Genomic DNA, 20,047 nt, shown 5'->3' on the forward strand with positions numbered 1-20,047 from the left:
ACTAATAATGCAGCTTTATTCAATAAAACCAGTTTTTAAGCTAAGTAGAAAATAAAAAATAAAATGATATTTTGTTTACAACAACATTAAAATGAGCAGAAATATTAAAGACAACATTATAAGTTTTCACACTGATATTGCAACTTAATTTTTTCTGTCAAAACTAACCTACACAAACAGAAGCTGTCATTCTGAAATGTCAATACCTTTTAAAAAGACAATAAAACCGAATTATTCTTTGCCGGGTGCCTAAGCCAACTCCAAGTTACTCAGAAAAACTGCATCTATCCATAACATTTAAAAATTTATCTTGTATTATCATGGTTAGACCATAAATTCAATTGTTTTGAATAGCTTGGTAACTTTTAGTTAACTCTCCATAATTGTCAAATATCATACAAAGTTACAAACGATGCAATCAGATTTTTGTAAAGTGAAAACATGCACAATTTCAAGAAATTCACAAAAATTGCCTATATGAAAACTATAATAAGACTCATCAGATGGCGTAAATCATTAAACATATGTAAATAAATTAATCCCTAAGAAAATATTAGTCAGAATTTTTGTGGGAATTTTTCGTCACTAATTTTAGTTTGAATTTTTAGTCACTAATTTTAGTTTGAGTTTTTAGTCACTAATTTTAGTTTGAATTTTTAGTCACTAATCTTAGTTTGAATTTTTAGTATTGCTGAGCATGACCAGCATGACTGCTAAATACGCCACTGCAAACACATTTTGCAAAGTGTCCATAGAAATGCATTGTTGTCCTTCTAAAATATTTAACTCACAACGAAACTTACATTGTCGTAGCGACCATTAAAAAAGTTCTTATCAAGAGTTTCGTCTTCACTCTTTTTTTTTATTTATTGTTAATCATAATAACATTTTTCGTGCTTCTGGAATTCTTTGGAAATTGAATTAATGCCCATGACTTCACGAAAGCCATTTTCCCTCTGCATTCAAATGCTTGTAAGATTTTAACTGCATAAATTATCTCAGTTAACTATATTTAGCCAGCCCGTAAAGCAAAAACGTTCAAATCCTAATTGTGTCCAGATAAAACGGGCCTTTCGAAGGCCCTTGTCTGTAGACCTTAGCCTACTCAGCCTATTGGATAATCTGCCCCTGATCATTAAGCCTTTTTTTTGCAAAGCCAACCAATAATTCAATAAACAACATGGGTGGATGATTTTAAATAAATGTAGAGGTCCACTTTTTAACGAAATTTTTTTATGTTTTTTCATGTTATGCTTAGTTCTGGCGATTAGTTGTTTTTGACCACGGATAAAGCAATTTATGCAATGAAGGTTTGGTGTTGTTTTAGATAATTTTGTCAAGTAAACAGACACATTTCAAGAACATATGGCCACCGACTTCAAAATGGTCCCTTTGCTAACCGCGAACGCCGAAGACGCAAGATATTGGAGATGGGGGGACACGCATCCGCAAGTAATATTTGATTTTATATAACCATCATTTTGAGGAAAAAAAAAAAAAAACGAAAAAAACGAAAATTATTTTGAGGACACTTTTAAACAAGAAAATAAAGCATGAAAATAATAAACTTATTTATTTTTGTACAAAGTGTGCAACCACAATCATAGCGTGCTTCAACATGGTGGGCATCATTGAAATGGCATCCAACCCCTTATCTCCCCCCATAAAAAAACAAAAAACTGTCTTCTAATATTCCACCCATGCATCTTATGAAAATTATCTACAACGCTCATTTGGATGCAAATAGTCACTTTCGTTTTCCGGGCTTATGAAAAGTATGAATATTTAAATTTTTGTAGATCATAATAATTTGCTTATATCTCCCATAGCAACCACTGACAGCAACACTAAGTCGAGAGAAACGCTGACACTCACAGCCTCCTCACACTCACACTTTATATCTTCATAATGGACAATTTTGAATGGAAATCGATTAAGGTAACACAATCTAAAGACTTTATACAATAGTTATGTGATTATTTCTACTTCTGCATATTGCTATGGAGTATATATTAAAGTGAATGGTTTGAACAAAAGAGTATCGTTACGTTACATGTTTGTAGATGTAGATCGTCCCGGTTAGTAGAGTCCTGAGAAGGACTGTGGGTGTTGATGTTGACTGACGTTTCGACAATTTTAGCGGGAGTCATCTTCAGAGTCAAGTGATTCGGAAGTTAACCCTGGAGATATGATACTGACGTGAAAACGTCAGTCAACATCAACAACAACAGTCCTTCTCAGGACTCAACCAACTGACATGTATAGTAATTACTATAAATCAATTGACTCAACTAACCTGACGATCTACATCTACAAAGAAGCGAATATTATAAAAAATGTTCCGCTTATTTATTGCCATTTATTAAATAATTGAAAACTGCTTTGACAACTGACAAGTGCTGTTATGTTTATGATGACAGTTGTTGATAAATTCATAAGAGAACCAAATATTTGTTTTGTTATTGTCCTTTAATTTTTAATTGTATTGTTATATCCTTTCAAAATATTTTAATGGATGACTGATTCTTGCAAGTAGGTCGCATCCAAGTTAACTTGAACCAAATTAAAGTCACCTCTTTTTATATACTTGCCTATAATCAGCTAGTACGAGTCATCGTTTCATATACACCTTTATTATAAATTACAAGCTGAAATGTTTTTACATTTTATAGAACATATTGGCTTGATATTGGTTCTGTTATAACCAGAGAACATGGCCTTGTTCTTTGATAATCGTATTCAAAGTACATCAACATCCAACACTGAGATTGCATGGCATAGAACATATTCTCTGTTGGCTGTTGCATCCAAGAACTCAATAGATGATGGTGGTACAGTAAACTTTTATCTTGATGAGGTAAGATATAAATTCAATAGCGAAATCATGGACATGAATCTGAATGTATTTTGTTGCACATGTGGGAGATGTTGGGTACTTGTATACCAAAGTTGAATTATGCAACGATTGCACATACATTTCCTTTATCACTTAAGCATGATATAAAATTTATATTTAGTGTTTCTTTTGTCCTAACGTACATAAATATGTACAAAACACATCTTTATAAGGGTTATAATATTGTACAAGTTCAAGTGAAGTATTGTTATTCCAACAATATTAATTAGGGCATACAATGAAAATGACTGCGAAAATGAAAATACTAATAAAAAGTTTTTAGTGATGAGCATATTGGTTGAAAAATGCAGCTTTAAAAGGTTATGGATGGGTTTTGCCAAATTTGTCAAATTTTACTTGAATTGTGTATATATATATTATACCATATTATTCATTACCGGTACAGAATTTTCTTGAAAAAATAGTAGTTTTGAATACAATTTTTGTAATATAAAAATGCACAGTTCCTGCACTGTTACCCTTCTTAAATTTCATGCCCTGTTAAACAATTGAATTTTAATTACAATCACACACCAATATGGCTGCCATTGACGAATTAGGATAGCATACCGTACTGGAGTACTAGATAGGTATGCAAACTACTTACTGTTCTTATCTATTCTTTGATTCTTAAACATTCTTTGATTTAAGTTCAATATTTAGTTGCAAATATATTCAAAGTGACGTGGTGTTTTTGTTATTGACAGTATACAATAAGGACTCTTAAATCTCCTCATTCAAATGCTTTAAAATAGAAATTTAGTGTTCAAATGAATCATTTCTTTACATTTATTTTTCATCTGGTGGAAAATTTTTCATTTGTTTGATGTTTCTGTGAGTAGTGTATCTTGTTTACTGGTTTGTGTCCACATTGTATGTACGTACATACTCTTGCTTGTTTTTGACCTCATTTTCTGCCTCAACAACATTTGATTTGGTTTTCATTCTTTAATAGGGTGAACCATTAGAAGAGTCCAATGTAATTAAATCTTCATGTCAAGTATCTTCTATGTCATGGCATCCAGTTCGCAAGATTATTGCAATTGGTTGGACCAGTGGAGAGTTGAACATGTGGAATGAACATGATCATGACTTACATGAAGTGTACAGTATTCACAAAAGTAACATTACTGTAATCAAGTGGAGTCATAATGGACAGAAGCTTGTTACTGCTGATCAGGTAGGAATGCATAAAATCCTTGAAATTAATTTGTACACATTCTTTCACTAACTGGAGTAATTTCTTTTGTAAATCACACATGCTCCATTGCACAATGCCAAGTTGCTTACCATTTTCTTGACTACCATGGATAATTTCTGGTGCATTCGAGAAAATATCCAGTGGAGAAAATGCATATTCACGTATTTCAGGGTCGTGATTAGTCGTTCCAATATGATTTTAGTCCTAAAATTTATCTCATCTATGTATAATGCTGCAAAATATCATAAAATCTTACAGAATCTTACTCATAAATTTGGTCATGCACGTTAATTCTTGACAGAGCACGAGAAGAAAAATATAACATTACAATTTAAACCAAGTAATTATTCAAAAAATGTGAAATAATTGCGCACGTAAGTAGTTTATGTTGTTACCACGACACTGGCGTTGATAGTAAAATGACAATTCACATGTTTTCGTCGATAATACATTTATCAAACTTACAACTCTGTCCAACGTGTATTGAATCTCCGTACGTCATGGATTGGTTTGTCATGAAAGTTGCATTATCTGAAAGATGACGACTTGCACTTTTTAAGAAATCTTTTCAACTTAAAAAAATTTTCTTTGAAAGAGAAAATTTCTTTCTTTAGAATGGTATACTTGGCATATGGAAAGCAGATTCCAAAGGACGTTTATCACATGCTCCTATACGTCAACACGATTGTGGCTCTGCCATTACAGCTTGTCTCTTTAGACCTTTATCATCTCAGGAAAATGCTCTGTAAGTTAACAATAAGTTGATCTCAACTTTGTCCTACATAACGTTATCGTCATTGGTATACAACGGGGCAATTTCTGTACAAGTACGTACGCCAAAGGCTTTGGAAGCTTTCAAGAGTTGTGAGTGTTCCATACTCGCTGCGTAATTACACTAGAAACTTAGAATAGTAATAAAATTGTTCATATTAGTTATTTTCAATCAGTTTTTCTTCTTTTTCTAGCAAACATTACAAAAAATCTTCCAAAATCCCTTTGTTGTGTTTCATTATATGCAAATAACTTGCAAATTTCGTCAATTTTCAAACCATTTGAAATTTCCTAGCCTTTGGTGCCCTTTCAATAATTTAAAAATTTGGTGTACCTATCAAAAACGATCAATTAAGAAGCTAAATTTGTTGTGTCCTTCCTATAAGGTACACATACACAGTAAAAGTTGGCTCTGATAATAGGCATACCACAATAGTATACTTTGATTTTCTGCTAGAATGGCCGTTTTTGTCATAAGTGAAATATTGGTTTTTGATTATTTGTCGTAACATCTCTTTCAAGAAATAGGTTTGATGAAATATAGCCAGCTGTACGTACAAACAAACTAATTAAATAATATTAGTTAAAATTCCTTGAAGAATTCAGTGGCTTGACTGCTCTCTCATAACTTGTTAACCCGCCTTCAACCTTTTCATATCGTTACTAATTTTTCCCATCTATTTTTTTCTCTCCTTATTTCATTTATTGCATTTCTTAGCTTTTTTGTGTTATCTCTTATACTATTGAAATTATGAGTTTTTTTTCTGTTTCTCTCAAACTATATGTTTTTTCCAATTCCCTCTATAGCTACTTGTGTTCACTGCACCTTTACCTTTTATGCCCTACTGTTTTATTCTACTGTATAACCTTTTTTTCAAGTCTACTATCCTACCATACAACTTACTACTCCAAAGTACTCTTTTAACATTTTATTTCACCATAGAGTTTTTTCTCCATTGTACTATTGTAATGCATACTACTTCCCTACTGTTTTACCAAAAAAGTTGTTATCTCAGTATTTCCTCGCTTTTTGTTTATTTTTATCATCAAATCATAATCTTACTCAGCACATATCATTGTCTTATAGGGATATGATTGGTTTGGCGAGAGCTGCTGTAAATGGAGACGAAAATGCTCTTGATTTATTCTCTTCGGCGAAGGAGCGAAAACAGTCAACTAATCAAATTGCCAATTCGTTTATCTTTGGTACCGCAGACGGTAGGTGGCAATGAGAGAGAAAAGTATATGTACTTTTTGTTAGTGCTGAGTTAATGAAGCATTTCTTTAGTTCTGAAGTTAACAAGTTGCTCGGTAGTGGTGCAATAAACCCATCCTTTTATATTTTAGGTACTGTCTTTCTAGTGGATGATCATGGTCATACTACATCGTCATTTGCAATTGATGGAAGTGTTAAAACCTTATTGTATTATGACGGAAAAGATGCTGTGATTACTGTCTCAGATACCATGATGTTGACCCAACATGAAGTATTATCTGATGGCAATATAAATGAAATCATGAAAGTAAATAATTAACTCGTTTTTCACTTGCATACTTTCAAGACCGTATTGCACATGTAGCTACATAATATAGCTGTGTAATGTTGTAGCAATAGGGTTATATGTTCGTCTAAAAAAGTTGCTTCTCTTTATACCATGTTGCAATTATGCTACGCCGTGTTAAGCTGTTATTGACCACAATCCAGTAATAGAAGTTATGAGTGCAGTGGCAAACCTTTGCCTTAAAGATCACCCATTTGTGGCGAGGGTTGAATTTGAAACCATAATTTCGTTTATGAACACATTTTTTACATTCCCTTTATTTTATCAATGCGTGTTGTTCCTTGATTTCTAGAAATCGTCATTTCCTGTTCTTTTCCACTATAAATTAGATTTAAGTTGCATTTCCACCTGCTTTCTCCTCTCTATGTCCTTTTCCTAACCTAAATCCTAATTCTTCGCGTAATCCCAAATTTACCCAAATCTTAACCCAAATCTTAACAATAATCACTATGGCAAGAGCAATCAAATTGCACAAATGTGTAAGCCTTTTGTAGTAAATGTTCTTTACTTCTCTTTCTTACATACATAAAGAACTTATTTAAAGAAAAGACGATTTCTACAATGATCGTTTATGTATATTTTAGGTAAAGATTTCTGCTGGCTCAGGGGAGCGATCAACGATTTGGGCTGGTCAAGGTGTTTTAGCGACAGCTTCTGGCGAGAATGTTTTAAGGTCAGCTATAAACTTTTAACTCTTAGTACAATAAAACTCCCAACTGTCTTTAAAATTTTTCTTTTAAATTTTTAAAACATAGACAGTGATAACGATTAGAGAATTATCTGGCATTTAACTTACTCGTTAACATTCTATTTTTTAAATTATTTTGAAAGAGTTTGAAAAATGTCGATGACTAACGAAAACAATTTCCACGTATATGTTGAGTACACTACAACTTTTTGATCTCCCAGCTAATGGCACGTAAAAAAGTCGTTACTTGTAAATGAACTGTGACTTGGCCAGCTCGCTTATTTTGTTCTTTTATGCCAATTTTCTCCGTTCGCTCACTGTAAAAAGGATAGATTTGCAAAGAAATGAATAATGGTGTTCTGAAGTTAGCATGGTGGGACTAAAAGTCGCTGGCTGGTTACACGACTGTATAAGATCACCTTACTTAAGCATGGTTTTTGTTAGTTTTTATATTAGTCATCTCTCTATGGCATTAAATCCTAAATACCGTTTATAGAGCAAGCCACTCTCTTATCATTTTATTGACTTGACCATGCGAATATTAATTGCAATGCTCACACAATACGTGGTACAACGTACAAACGTACAAGATGCTGATTGGCTTGGACGTACAATTGTTATTGCCTGTGGTCTCAATATTTTGTAGTTGTAATCTTATGCTTGAATTTTTAAATAAATTGCCACTGAACATGAGCATGGCAATGACTCAAACTGTTTGCAGCAAATCTGCTCCATGGCGCGTACATTCATGTACATTTATGATGCTTTACTGATCTCTTGTGCTTTTTATGCAAGCGGTTTGTTGGTGTTTGTTTTTATGTCATTATATGATGTCCCTTTCTAGAATGGTTGACATCGGAGAAAATCAAAACTACATTCTTGGACTGCCAAACAGTGAATATGATCCTGGTGAATGCATAACTTGTATAGCTTATTCCTCAAGTAAAGGTCAGTTAATTTTGTTGTGGTTAATTTATTATTCATTTCTCTCATAAAAACAGTAAATATATGAAGGAACCTATTTAGCTTGCCAACAAAAAATGTTTAGCAGCTCTATTAGAAAAGTTTGCGTGAATTTTATCCTTTCTCTATAACGTTGGTACTTTTAAGTACTAACTAATATGGAGCTGCCTAAAACATAAATACTGAGGTTTTCTAAGTTTAGATGCGATAAATGAAAGACTATTTTTAAATATAAACATACGTGGAAAAATGACTTGCTGTCGCTCTTCGAACCGTGGAATGTTTATGTCAATTCAAAAAGACTATGGTGATTCTCATTATATTCTATTAGGTATTCTTGCTGGTGGAACTAACCTTGGCAAAATTGCTATGTGGCACAGCGTCGCAAATAAGACCGGTGCCGAAGTTGAAGGCGAAATGAAATGGGAGCTTTCTTCACCAACATTAGTTCAACAATCTGTTTTACAACTTAAGGTATTATTGACCACGCATATTTTTTGAGCAATTCTATTTCATGTTGTGGGTTAGGGTTGTTTTGTGCTGATGTTGGATCATCAGTAATCATTTTAACGAAAAACGTTCTATCCTCACTTCAACCACAACATTTGTTTTTTAAAGCGAAAGGATTTCTTGTGGTTGATGTATGCATCGTGAGATGATAATTAAATATTTTTCTTAGAAGCAAACGAAAAAAATTTATTTAAAATACCTCACGCGTGTTTATAGTGGGGTGGAAAAGGACTCCTTGGGGTCAATACTGGATTATCGGTGATCATTCTGAAAGAACAAACAATGAATTCCCACTTTAATGATTTGGTAAGTTGTCGCTCTTCAATATATCTGCTAAAATTACAGGAATCTATCACAGTGAAACAAACTCCACCATTCGCTTCATCCATAAATTATCTTTAAATATTTTAGATAGCGATTTTTCTTTGCGATATTCTAGACAGCTGCAATACAAATCTCACCGAGTCAATTGAGAATAGAGAAATTTGAGACTTCTGTTTGTCATGATTTAAAAACAGATATTCACATCAAAGGAATATACATTCTCAAGGTGAGTGTTGAGATGCTTCATAATGTCATTTTTCAACAGATGTTTAGAGCTATTTCTCCCAATGGCTAAAATGGATTTCTATGAATAGCTATAGGAGATAATACATGAAGTATCTTTCCATAATATTCTCAGTAAGAGCAATTGTTGTGCTGATTGTGTGCTTTCATGTATTTATAAGTGCATAACTATAAAAACTTTGAATCCCTCTTATTTAAGCAAACAATTCAAGCATTTAAGGTTAGATGCTCACGAGAGAGAATTGTGTTAAAACAGGAATTTGGTATCTTGCAATATTCCTATAAATTAGATTACTGTCGAATGTCGTATTCGTAAAAGAACGTTAGAGTAACCAGTCTGCAAGTTTTTTTTTCTGTTGCGTATATATCATTTATACGTTTCTTAAAAATGTATTGTTTTGGAAGACAAATGTATTAAAAAAATGTGCATAGCAGTGCTATACGTATAAGTGATCTGGATACGCCACTATAACCGCCTCATGTAAATTTTTCATTAGTGTAACAGCGAGTTTTTGAATGTGCTGTATAAGGAGTGCTCTTTAGAAAACGTGAAAAAAACCAACCAATTTTTGAAACCATTTTAAAAAATGATATAGTAGCGCCAATTTTTCTCGTCGTTTTTCTAAATTTCTTCATGTTACGTGACTTAAGCACTCCGAAATTCATTATTTTTTTTATTTTAGGAACATGTTGTTGTATGGGACGGTAAACGTGTTGTTGTTTACGATCTTTCAGCTGATATGTCTATGGTCAGAGCTGCAGGTGAAAAATTACAACTAACTTATATGAGCTGACTTGCATTACAATGGCATTTGAGTTATCTGTTGTGGTCCTAGAAAATGTTTTGTTTTTTACAAGTTATGTCGAGTTCTCACGAACAAACATCACAAACACTAACATATCAGTTCCCATCTGAAACGGTTGCATTATTGTGCAAGTATAAAGATTAGAAAAAAGAAATGATACTTTTAATGTATTATTTGTGCCAATGTCATCATGTAAACCAATGAACAGAGTTTATCGCCCAGAAGACTGGTTATTCGAAAAATTAAAACCAGTAAACTGTATAGGATTATGTCAATAATGTTTTTATTATTGCTTTGAAGTAATGTACAGTGTATGTGTTTACTTTTACGCTAACGTGTACTATTTTATGTTTATGTTTGCATTTAGGTTCTTTTACATGCGATTCCCTTGTTGTTGTTGCGCATGCTCAAAGTGTTTATACATTGGAACCTGGTAAAATTCAAGTACGGAATTTTCAGGTAAACTGTTTACATACAAGCTTGGTGACATCATGGGTATTCAAAGTACTTATTCTGCCTTTGGTTTTGTTCTGGCTCTTACACATATGTTGTTGATTCTGAGTCCCAATCCCTATATTCTTGAAACTTTCTTACCTACAATGATATAGTTGATATTTTTAAGGGAACTGTAAAGCAAGTTCTGTCATTTAATGAATCTGAAGGTGATCCTATCGTAATGGATGTTTGTTCTTCTTTCTTGGTATCAGCAACGATCTTAGGATTTGTTAAAGTCTGGGATTTTTCACGAAGGTAATGATACGTTCGCACGAAGATTTAGATTTTAGAACATCACAACCCTGTAGATCAAATGATATTTAAAGTATAAAAAAAACTTAAGATTCCATTTTTCTAATGTCATCTCGGTATTGGTGCAGATAAAAAACACGAGTGAAAAAATATAACATTGTTTTGAAAAGAAAGTAATGTTAATTTTTGAAGATTTAAAAGATTTGATTATATAGTACATCAAAATGATGAAACTGTCATTTCGTAATAAAACTGACTATATTTATGAAATTTAATGATATTATAACTTTTAGTCAGCTTAATGATTGATTTAATTAAAATTTTATAACTATTGCTCCTGACTTTAATTACGGCAAGTGAATAAATTTTGGATTATTTTGTTCAACATTTAACGAGTATTAAATTTCGTTATCACATTAATTTTAATCCGTGTTGAATTGTTGTTCGTCCGTTACTTGTATATAAAAGGGAAACGAGAAGCATGAACAATTAGCTACGGCTTTTTGTTTCTCATAAATAATTATATGTTTCCTTTCACTATCCAAAGAAAATGAATAATTTGACTGCGTTGATCAATCATCCTTTGACCACATGTTCTCATAATCTAAATATACGCTACGTTTTATTTCCAATTTAGAGAGGCCAAGATCCATGGTCAAACGAAATGTTTTGATTCAACTGCCACAGGAATAACGAAAATCCTATCGGCTAAAGTAAACTGTACCGGAAATAAAGTTTGCATAACATGTGAAAAGGTAGGTTGTGTGAAATTTTGACACAAACTTACAAAAGTTGTTTCTTCATCAAAATTGTTTTCATTCACTGTTACGTAATAAAGAACCAACATTTATTTACATATTTAAATATTGTAATACTTCGATGTAGGCAACGCCGCAATGCATTTGAAAAATTGTCATCATCATCATTGTTATTTCTGTTCGTCTTGATAGAAATTTTATTTTGTGTGATGAATATTTATGCACGCTGCTACTTCTTATAGCAATGTGTGGTTGCAACAATTGCAATTGCAGCACTTTTGTTTTTCACGTTCGCTTTTTGTAAGAGGAAGCTCGAAGGTTATTCTGACAAAAGGGCATGGCGCATGCGTCATATTGAATGTGAATTACTCTTGAAAGCATTTGATTAGTAGATAACGAAATGATTGTAGCTTGCCAAATTGATTTGCAAAATCGGATTTTTAGTCTTGATGCGTGAAATCGTCATTTGGAAAACATCATTAGAGAATTGAAAATTTCTGATTTTAAGATTTTATTCCTGTGATTGTTGTTGAAAGTATAACGTGTTCCCACAAGCCCATTTAATATAATAAAAATTTGAATTTCGAAAACTCATTTTTAGAAAGACGGTTGCACCTGTTAACTTCAATGAAAAAGCTTGTGTTTTTTTATGTCATGTTAACATCTTACTAAAAGAGAACAATGCCCAAGTTTGCAAAAAAAATATATTAGATTTATTACGCTCAATATTTTTTATTTTGGGAACTCGATACGTTTAAATCGAAAGATGTTCGCAACAACAATTTTTTTTACTATTTCAAACAATGCACTTAAATTGGAGTAAAATATTGATTTCCAGGAATTCGTAATCTTTAGGGTGAAGAAATAAACGATTCAAGACTTTTCGTGTGGGATATGGAATTAGATGTCGTACAAATTTTTGACTTTAACACCGGTTGCAATGATCTTGATGGGGAAAACCCTACCATTGAAGTGGCAGGTCGTTATCCTATGCAAACACATTGGGATCGTTTTGAATCCAAGCTACTGGTCTGCCGTGCTGTACTCGCCCCAGGTAACGCAGATCGCGCCAAAGAAGACACGAACCGTTCAAATGGACCCGTAAGTTTTTATATGTAACTTTGTACACCGTTTTAAATGTACGTTCGACTAATTTAATAAATGTGCCTTGGACAGATAAGACTTTATCAAGGCCTGCAAAACTTTTATTCATATACGATCAATTTGAATTGTTTGTATAGAATAAAGCATGAAAACATCTTTGTAAGAAAATCTGCATTGAAAAGATTCTTGACATATTTTTCCACTTAGTCACTTTCCTAAAGCCATGTTTGAAGTGTTGTAGTCAGTCTGCAAGTTTCGTTGTGCTATGCAAATATTGCACGTTTTGCTTAATGTAAAAAAATACATTACCAAAGTAATAAATAGTGCTATGATCTGAAACTTTGATAACATCGCTGTTTAACACTTGTCATGAAAAGCAATATAGTCGGCAATTTTTACATTTGCTAATCTCTGGGCCTGCTGCCTAACCTTTTTGCATAAAGTAAATACTGTCCTAGTTTGTCTCGGGTGTTATGGAGTTCATATAATTTAGATGCCAAAATTCATATTTTGTTAAATTATTGCATCGTTTCGATTAAAGTATTTTTCTTTCCGGACCTGTGTAGCCGGAGTCCTTGATAGTAACGTTGTTTAGCACTCCTGATCATGGCATCATACTGGTTGATCAATTTCCCGAAGAAGAACATTATACAGGTAAATATGTTCAATGTTCACGTAAAATGTAAATTGCATTAATATTATTTATAGTAAAATGTACATTATTTTGTTTATTAGTAAGAAATTCAGATTAATTATAGTTCAGAACTAAGTGTTTTCATGCATTTAAAATTGAAGTATTTTTTGTCAAATCATTCTGAGAAAATTTTGACTATGGTTTTTCATCTCATTAAATTATCACAGATAAAAACAATTCTATTTTACTTTTTTGTAGGATTCTTAGGCGTCCACGTTCCATTCATTTACTTCACAACAAAGGTTAGTAGTTCAGACAAACATATAATTTTTGTTTTGACTCGTTGTCATTTCACTGACAATTAAGGTTAAGTAATTCTCGTGTTTTATTATTAAATTCATAACAGTTTTTCATTATTTTTCAGTTTTTTATATACATTGTGTATATTACGTAATGTTGAATGTTTTTTCTTAGTTGTTGTTTATGTGTTTTTGTTTACTATTTTTCTGATTTTACGTTGGCGATTTTCGTTAGTTGCTTTGCTATTGACTGTTTTGGCTCACCATTTATTGTGTCTAATTGCGTATATGCCTTTTTTTGTGTTCTTTCTCGATTGTTGATCAAAACACACAACATTTTTTATTTGTTTCTCTTAGAAAAGTGAGGTTCCTGACGAGAAAAAAAGTGCCGATGGGACAACTGCTCCCTTCAGTTTGCAGCGTGTTTCTACAAGACGAACTATGAGAGGTTTCGATGGATTAGAAAATGGTTTTGATGATGCTAAGCAAGCCATGTTGAAATTCACTTATTTGTCTGCCACAGGCAATATGGATGAAGCTTTTAAAGCTATCAAACTTATCAAAAAGTATGCACACCAAATTTTTTCTCAAGTTTATCCAATATTTTATGTATCCTCTTTGAATTCTCAGGCGGTTGGATGAAGCGATTGTGATGTTTTTTATTAAGCGTCACAACAATGATACAGCAGCTATAGGAAAGCTAGAAATTCATAAAATTTAAAGCAAGTATGAATATTGTCTCCATAATTTGAAGAAACTAAAATCGATTCTATCATTCATGTCATGCGTAGATACGTGTCACGTATCAAGACCAATCACAATTGGTTATAGACTTTACAATAAAGTAACTTTTACAACATAGTTCAACAGATTGTAGAGTTTACATCGGAGTATTGATTTAGTGTATGTAAGGTTGTTTTTTAGTGTAGTTTATAAAACCAGGTAACGTTTTTGTCACAAGATGTTGTTGAGTAATTACAAAAACGCAGTGTTTACAATGTTGTTGTGATGTACTGAATCTTGTTTATTTTTCTAGTCAATCAGTGTGGGAAAATATGGCACGCATGTGTGTGAAGACAAAGAGGTTGGATGTGGCGTCTGTTTGCTTGGGAAATATGAAAAACGCCCGAGCTGCGAAAGCATTGAGAAAAGCAATGAATGAACCAGAACTTGATGCTCGTGTTGCAACACTTGCTATCCAGCTAAATATGTTGGTTTGTACTTCAAGTTTTACTCACTACTTTATGCGTAAATGTTTTAGCGTTCACACAATAAATTCCGAAAAGAATGAACAATAATGATTTACATAGTAACACCAAACCTGAAAACCATCTATGCCACTGTGTAATAAGCTATTTGTTCATGCCAAGCGTACGTTCTCTTATCTAAAGTACAATGTCTGAATTGTTTCTCTTTACTTTAACTACACTGGCAGCTATCTCGTTATGAGAGACATTAGGTGTTTTCTGCGGGCAAGGTATCATCTGCAATGGTGACCTTTACAGCAATAAAGACTTAATCCATTGCCGCTTTTTCAACATTATGTGCAGTTATCACTCACATTTGTGAAATTTTTTTTTACGTAGGAAGAAGCTGAGAGGCTGTTGAAGTCTTGTAAACGTTATGATATTCTTAATCAATTTTATCAAGCACGAAATGAGTGGTCCAAGGTACATTGACTTTATGCTGAAGCTAAGCAAAACAAGTCACTTTTTAACTCTTACAAATTGACAAAGTTATGGCGTTGATTTGCTTTAAAAAAATGCCAATGGAAAATGATGTATAGGTTTCTTTCAAAATCGAACGAGTCTTTTCATTATAGTGGAATTATTTTAAACTATATCAAAACAAAGTAGTAGACAAGGAGAGAGCGTTCTTTCGACTTGACAAGTTTTTTTAAGCAGTCATGTTTACTTACAAACTTCTCTCTACTCTCTACTAAGTAAACAGGTAAAATTTTCAGGTATTTTTTAAGTATGCCTTTTTTAAACACCATGTGAGTATCAATGTTGTGTAAAGAAATCCTTTTTATTATCTTTCTTGTAGGCTATTGAGGTCGCTGAACTTCACGATCGAGTTCATTTAAGGACAACTTATTATAATTACGCTAAATTTCTAGAAACGTCAGGAAACATTCAAGGAGCGATAACGAAGTAGGTGATCTCTTTCTAAAATTGTTTTTTCAATGTCTTTGCAGTAGACAATAGTGTAACCAGGCCTTGATTCTCGTTATATTATTCATATTTCACAACATCGTTACACTCAACGAAAAAGATCAAAAGTTCAACTCTTCTAGTAAGCAGGAAAAGAAATTTTCGTTGAGTTTTCGTTCAAGATTTTCGTTGCGACAGTTTTCGTTCTAATTTACGTCGATATGGACGATAGTGTGGCCTAGGCTTAAGTTTCCATTGCCAGCCACACAAAATTAAAAATGTCAGATTATAATATTTTAGTCCTGTATGATCGTAACATGTAAATTGGAGAATTTATACTTTGTTATTTTCTCATTTATTTTACAATCTACATTTATTCAGCGAAATATGAAATTATTTTACATGTGAACAATTTCCATAGCATTTAGTTAATGTAAATAAAATACAACTATGTCATTCTTTTGTTATCATGTGTTTTAGTTACGAGAAGTCGGACACATTTAGATTTGAAGTACCTCGAATGTTAATGGCCAGTCCTGATCAACTGGAAAAATATATCATGAAAACAAGCGATAAGTATAACGAACTTGTTGCATTACTAGTTAATTGATACATTGCACATATCAGGGACTGCGTGACCTGTTTGTAAAGGGGGAGGCGGAATCATAGAGATTAAAAAAATACTAGAGGCTGCATCGTAAAATAATCTATTGTCCAAAATATGATACGTGTTTTTGGAGGGCAAAGTCGATTCCCGGATGTTAAGCTACAGTGGAAGACTATGATTTTTTGACTTTTTTGTATATATTATGCGTAAATACTATAGTAAATACTATCACAATCAAATTGTTCAACGATTCTTCCTTTTTATTGTAATTTTAAAATAGTTTAAGCCACTCACATTTTGCAAAACACGTTTGTGTTTTTTTTATTCTCATTTAGTAAATTATAAGTCCGTCAGTCATTGCTTGATAAAAAGTCCTTTTTCGTCTTTAATTCAACTGCTAACAGACTTCAAAAAACGTATATTTGTCATCCATACTGGAAAAATGTTAAAAAACGTTAAGCTATGGGAATATTTGGGTTGTAAAAACAGAAAAACAAAAAGAATAACATTTTCAACGTTTTTATCGCGTATAGCTTAATTGATACGGAGATTATAAACAACATATAATCATAACAGCTTGCTAAAAACTATTTTAAACGCTTTAAATGGACATCTTTTCTTGATGCTCGTACAATAGAGCAAAGAATCTTGTTAAAAAGAATCCAAACGTCGAAACAGACGGAAAATGCATCATTTGTTTAGTTCGTGCTTAAATCCAGGACCTAAATTTGCCCCACTCCCCAATTCACGCGTCGCCTAAATTCGGCATCAATGCCACTTCTAATATTATTTATAATCTCTATGGGGAGATACAATAAAAACATACATGCGTAGGATGCTGAATTTGCCACTATAATCCAATTGTACATGAAAAAGTTGTCTATTTCCCCCTCTTACCTCCCCTTCGAGTTCAGAAATAACGGTTGAACTTAAAATTTTTATCACTTTTTGACCAGGATATTATTGATTTATTATGAATGTCAATCAGCCTTCTTGTCCAAAAGTGGGAAAATAATGATATTTTACTATTGTCTGCCAAAATTATTTTAGATCCCTTCGTAAATGGTGGGCGCAATACATGGAAAGCAATGGGGAAATGGAAGTTGCCTTAAATTACTATGAAGCTGCAAATGACATACTTTCTCTTGTTCGAGTACATTGCTTTTGTGGGAATATTGAAAAGGTATGTATTCCTTAAAGAAATGCTCGAGGGTTTTAAAGAAATTAGAAGCCTTGGAGTTCAATATTGTGATTATGGATTCCATCCTATATTTAGTTGTAAGGAATCAGAAATCGTATTTTAGCTCCAAAATAAGACATTCTTTTCGAAATTAAGGATGTGATTTTTTAAATTAGTTATAACAAAATGCTAAATGTCTTCCCCACGCAACGCAAAATATCATTCGCCATTGCACATCATTTTATTGCTTGTACACATAAACTTGCAAGTTTACTATGACCATTTTATTAAAGGCATGGAAGAACGTTCGCAGCGTTGCCTTCAAGATCCGACTGTCATTTTGTTTAATATTGTTTCAACTTTGTTCAACATGGTTAAATAATTTTTAAAGCTAAAATTTTATCATCTTTGAATTTTAACTCAACACATGATTTACGCTGTTATGAGAAAATAATTATCATACTATTATTATCATAAAAAATTATCCTTCATTCATGTTTACACTAACTTTATAAATACTATGAAATTTTCACCCCGCATTGATTAAATTTGTTTGTTATATCTTGCTTCATCGTAATGTATTTCGTATTGGATGTTGGTTAGAAAATAACCCCATTAGATATTGAATATAAAAAAGTATAGTTTGTGCTATTTTGTTCAACGCTGAAAACCTGTACAAGCTAGACAACTTAAACAACTTAGAAAAAGATGTGAACCAAGTGTTGTATAGGCTTCGAATAATTACGTCTTTGTGCCTTAACTTTTATTTTTTGAAATTAATCTTCTGCGCCTAAATCTATGTTGAAAACTATTGTGAGTCAGTTTTTGATTCACGAACACTGAAAGTCAAGGTTATATACCCATGCAGAAATAGTGTAAGTTTATTTGATTTTATGTTGTTAATTAATATAAAGCTGCTTTTATTGTTATTACGAGTTTAGAAAAAGTTCCTTTGGTGAATGAAACTAGTTCACACTATATACTTTTTTATGTGTGAAACAGAATCGGTTACAATAATTGATATTTGGGGATGGCCCTCGAAACACACTGTCTATTGTCAGTTTTTGCCTTGTCAACGTTCATCAAAATCTTGAATGCAATGTTGAACACGTTTTTAAGTTTCTTAAAGTAGCTATACTTTTGACTTCTCTTGTTGTTACCTTTTAAAAGCTGAAACAATTTAAGTTGTGTCCATCATTCATTCCTGCAGGCAGCAGAGATCTGCAACGACACTGGTGATCGAGCGGCCAGTTATCATTTGGCCAGACAATTTGAGAATCAGGTAATTTATTCACTTGTTATAGCAACAATGACAATGTATCGAGTCGAATTGCTTAACGTATAGCAATGATTAATAATTTGTCTGATTAATATCGTTGCATTTTCACGGTCTACAAATGGCTCATCGAATATGCTCTTGCATAAGTGGATGCTGATCCATTTCTTTTATTAAATACTAGCAAGTCAAGTTATGGTGTGGGTGGGGTGTTAGTCGCTGATTATGTAAAGCGAGATGTCCTGGCTTGATTAACTGAAAACTCAATGTGGAGTACATTCTTCATTCCCCAAGGATGACATATTATATGGGAAGCGTCCTTTCCGGCTAAACCTTATTTGCCGGTCCATTATTTTCCCGCAATCGACTACGGTCCAAAACAAGTAATTTTACAGTCAAATGTAAATAAAGTTCGTAAAGCAAACAGTGATTCGAAGGAAAAACCCTTGGAAAACAGATAACTATCCAGACGATAAATTTGAAACGATTTATTTTTTATTGACGAAAGCTAGAAAAGTGAAAATCAACCCGTAAAAACAGCAAGGAGGAGAAAGAAAGCAAGCTTCGTTTCAGCTTAAATAAGTCCATGTAAAAGCCCTTTTAATAAGCCCCCTTTCTCGTTCTTTACTGAGAAATATCGGACCTCTATTTTTTTGTACAAACCTCACTTTACGGGCTCGGTCTTTACAAAAAAACATCGGTCCGATATTTCTCCGTAAAGACCTCCAGCTTGGTTATTTAGGGCTTACTAATGGAAGAAGCAACCATGTTTTGGTCTTAAACAAAATAACTTTTCGAAGGGATTTGTGTGCAGGAAAAATAAATAATTTAAAAACTACAGTGCTTTTTTAAACTTCCTTATTTATTGACTTCTTGTTGGTTGTAGGAGAATATCAAAGACGCGATCCATTTTTATACTCGTGCTCATTGTTTTACAAATGCTATACGCCTGGCCAAGGTATGTTGGTTAAATATATCTGAAAAATTCCATGGCGGGAATAATCAAGCATTTATGTCCAAATTTACTGACTTTGGGGGCATGAGTAGCTACACATAAATCAAGTCAGGGCAAGCAAGTGTACTAAGAATGTAAGCGTGCTGTAAAAGTTTCAATAGGGACAGGCTTATTATTTCCAAACATTTTAGGAACGCCTCACAAGAACGATGAATGTCTAATGTATTTTTAATTCATAGTACCTATGACTTGTGTAGATTACATATGCTGTATTATTTATGGTTATTGTGTTTTAGTCAACTTTTAAGACTAAAACAGACATGTGCAACCAAAATCCATGTAGTAGGGAAAGATTATGTCCTCAGAGGCA

At 32.8% G+C, this 20,047-nt stretch overlaps 1 protein-coding gene across 3 annotated transcripts in view; it reads left to right on the top strand.

Annotated features, from left to right (window-relative positions):
- Positions 1-1,795: 1,795 nt before the first annotated feature.
- The window catches only part of LOC124448418 (intraflagellar transport protein 140 homolog), a 32,421-nt gene continuing 14,169 nt past the window's right edge, over positions 1,796-20,047 (top strand). The window contains exons 1-27 of one of the 3 annotated variants that reach the window (XM_046999435.1): positions 1,796-1,938; positions 2,673-2,857; positions 3,852-4,076; positions 4,712-4,842; positions 5,956-6,086; positions 6,216-6,391; positions 7,015-7,103; positions 7,963-8,066; positions 8,413-8,555; positions 8,808-8,897; positions 9,031-9,141; positions 9,842-9,920; positions 10,332-10,423; positions 10,587-10,714; positions 11,349-11,466; positions 12,325-12,570; positions 13,140-13,227; positions 13,466-13,509; positions 13,864-13,954; positions 14,030-14,072; positions 14,543-14,720; positions 15,093-15,176; positions 15,553-15,659; positions 16,140-16,235; positions 17,317-17,449; positions 18,657-18,728; positions 19,609-19,680. In XM_046999435.1, coding sequence (XP_046855391.1) covers positions 2,714-2,857; positions 3,852-4,076; positions 4,712-4,842; positions 5,956-6,086; positions 6,216-6,391; positions 7,015-7,103; positions 7,963-8,066; positions 8,413-8,555; positions 8,808-8,897; positions 9,031-9,141; positions 9,842-9,920; positions 10,332-10,423; positions 10,587-10,714; positions 11,349-11,466; positions 12,325-12,570; positions 13,140-13,227; positions 13,466-13,509; positions 13,864-13,954; positions 14,030-14,072; positions 14,543-14,720; positions 15,093-15,176; positions 15,553-15,659; positions 16,140-16,235; positions 17,317-17,449; positions 18,657-18,728; positions 19,609-19,680 — 3,015 coding nt within the window. In that variant the 5' untranslated portion in view covers positions 1,796-1,938; positions 2,673-2,713. Of the gene's footprint in view, positions 1,939-2,672; positions 2,858-3,436; positions 3,487-3,851; positions 4,077-4,711; positions 4,843-5,955; positions 6,087-6,215; positions 6,392-7,014; positions 7,104-7,962; positions 8,067-8,412; positions 8,556-8,807; positions 8,898-9,030; positions 9,142-9,841; positions 9,921-10,331; positions 10,424-10,586; positions 10,715-11,348; positions 11,467-12,324; positions 12,571-13,139; positions 13,228-13,465; positions 13,510-13,863; positions 14,073-14,542; positions 14,721-15,092; positions 15,177-15,552; positions 15,660-16,139; positions 16,236-17,316; positions 17,450-18,656; positions 18,729-19,608; positions 19,681-20,047 lie in introns of those variants that run through there. The other 2 variants (XM_046999434.1, XM_046999436.1) reach the window with 2 other exon arrangements.

This window comes from Xenia sp. Carnegie-2017, unplaced genomic scaffold, assembly GCF_021976095.1.
Source record: "Xenia sp. Carnegie-2017 unplaced genomic scaffold, XeniaSp_v1 HiC_scaffold_23, whole genome shotgun sequence".
Lineage (NCBI taxonomy): Eukaryota > Metazoa > Cnidaria > Anthozoa > Malacalcyonacea > Xeniidae > Xenia > Xenia sp. Carnegie-2017.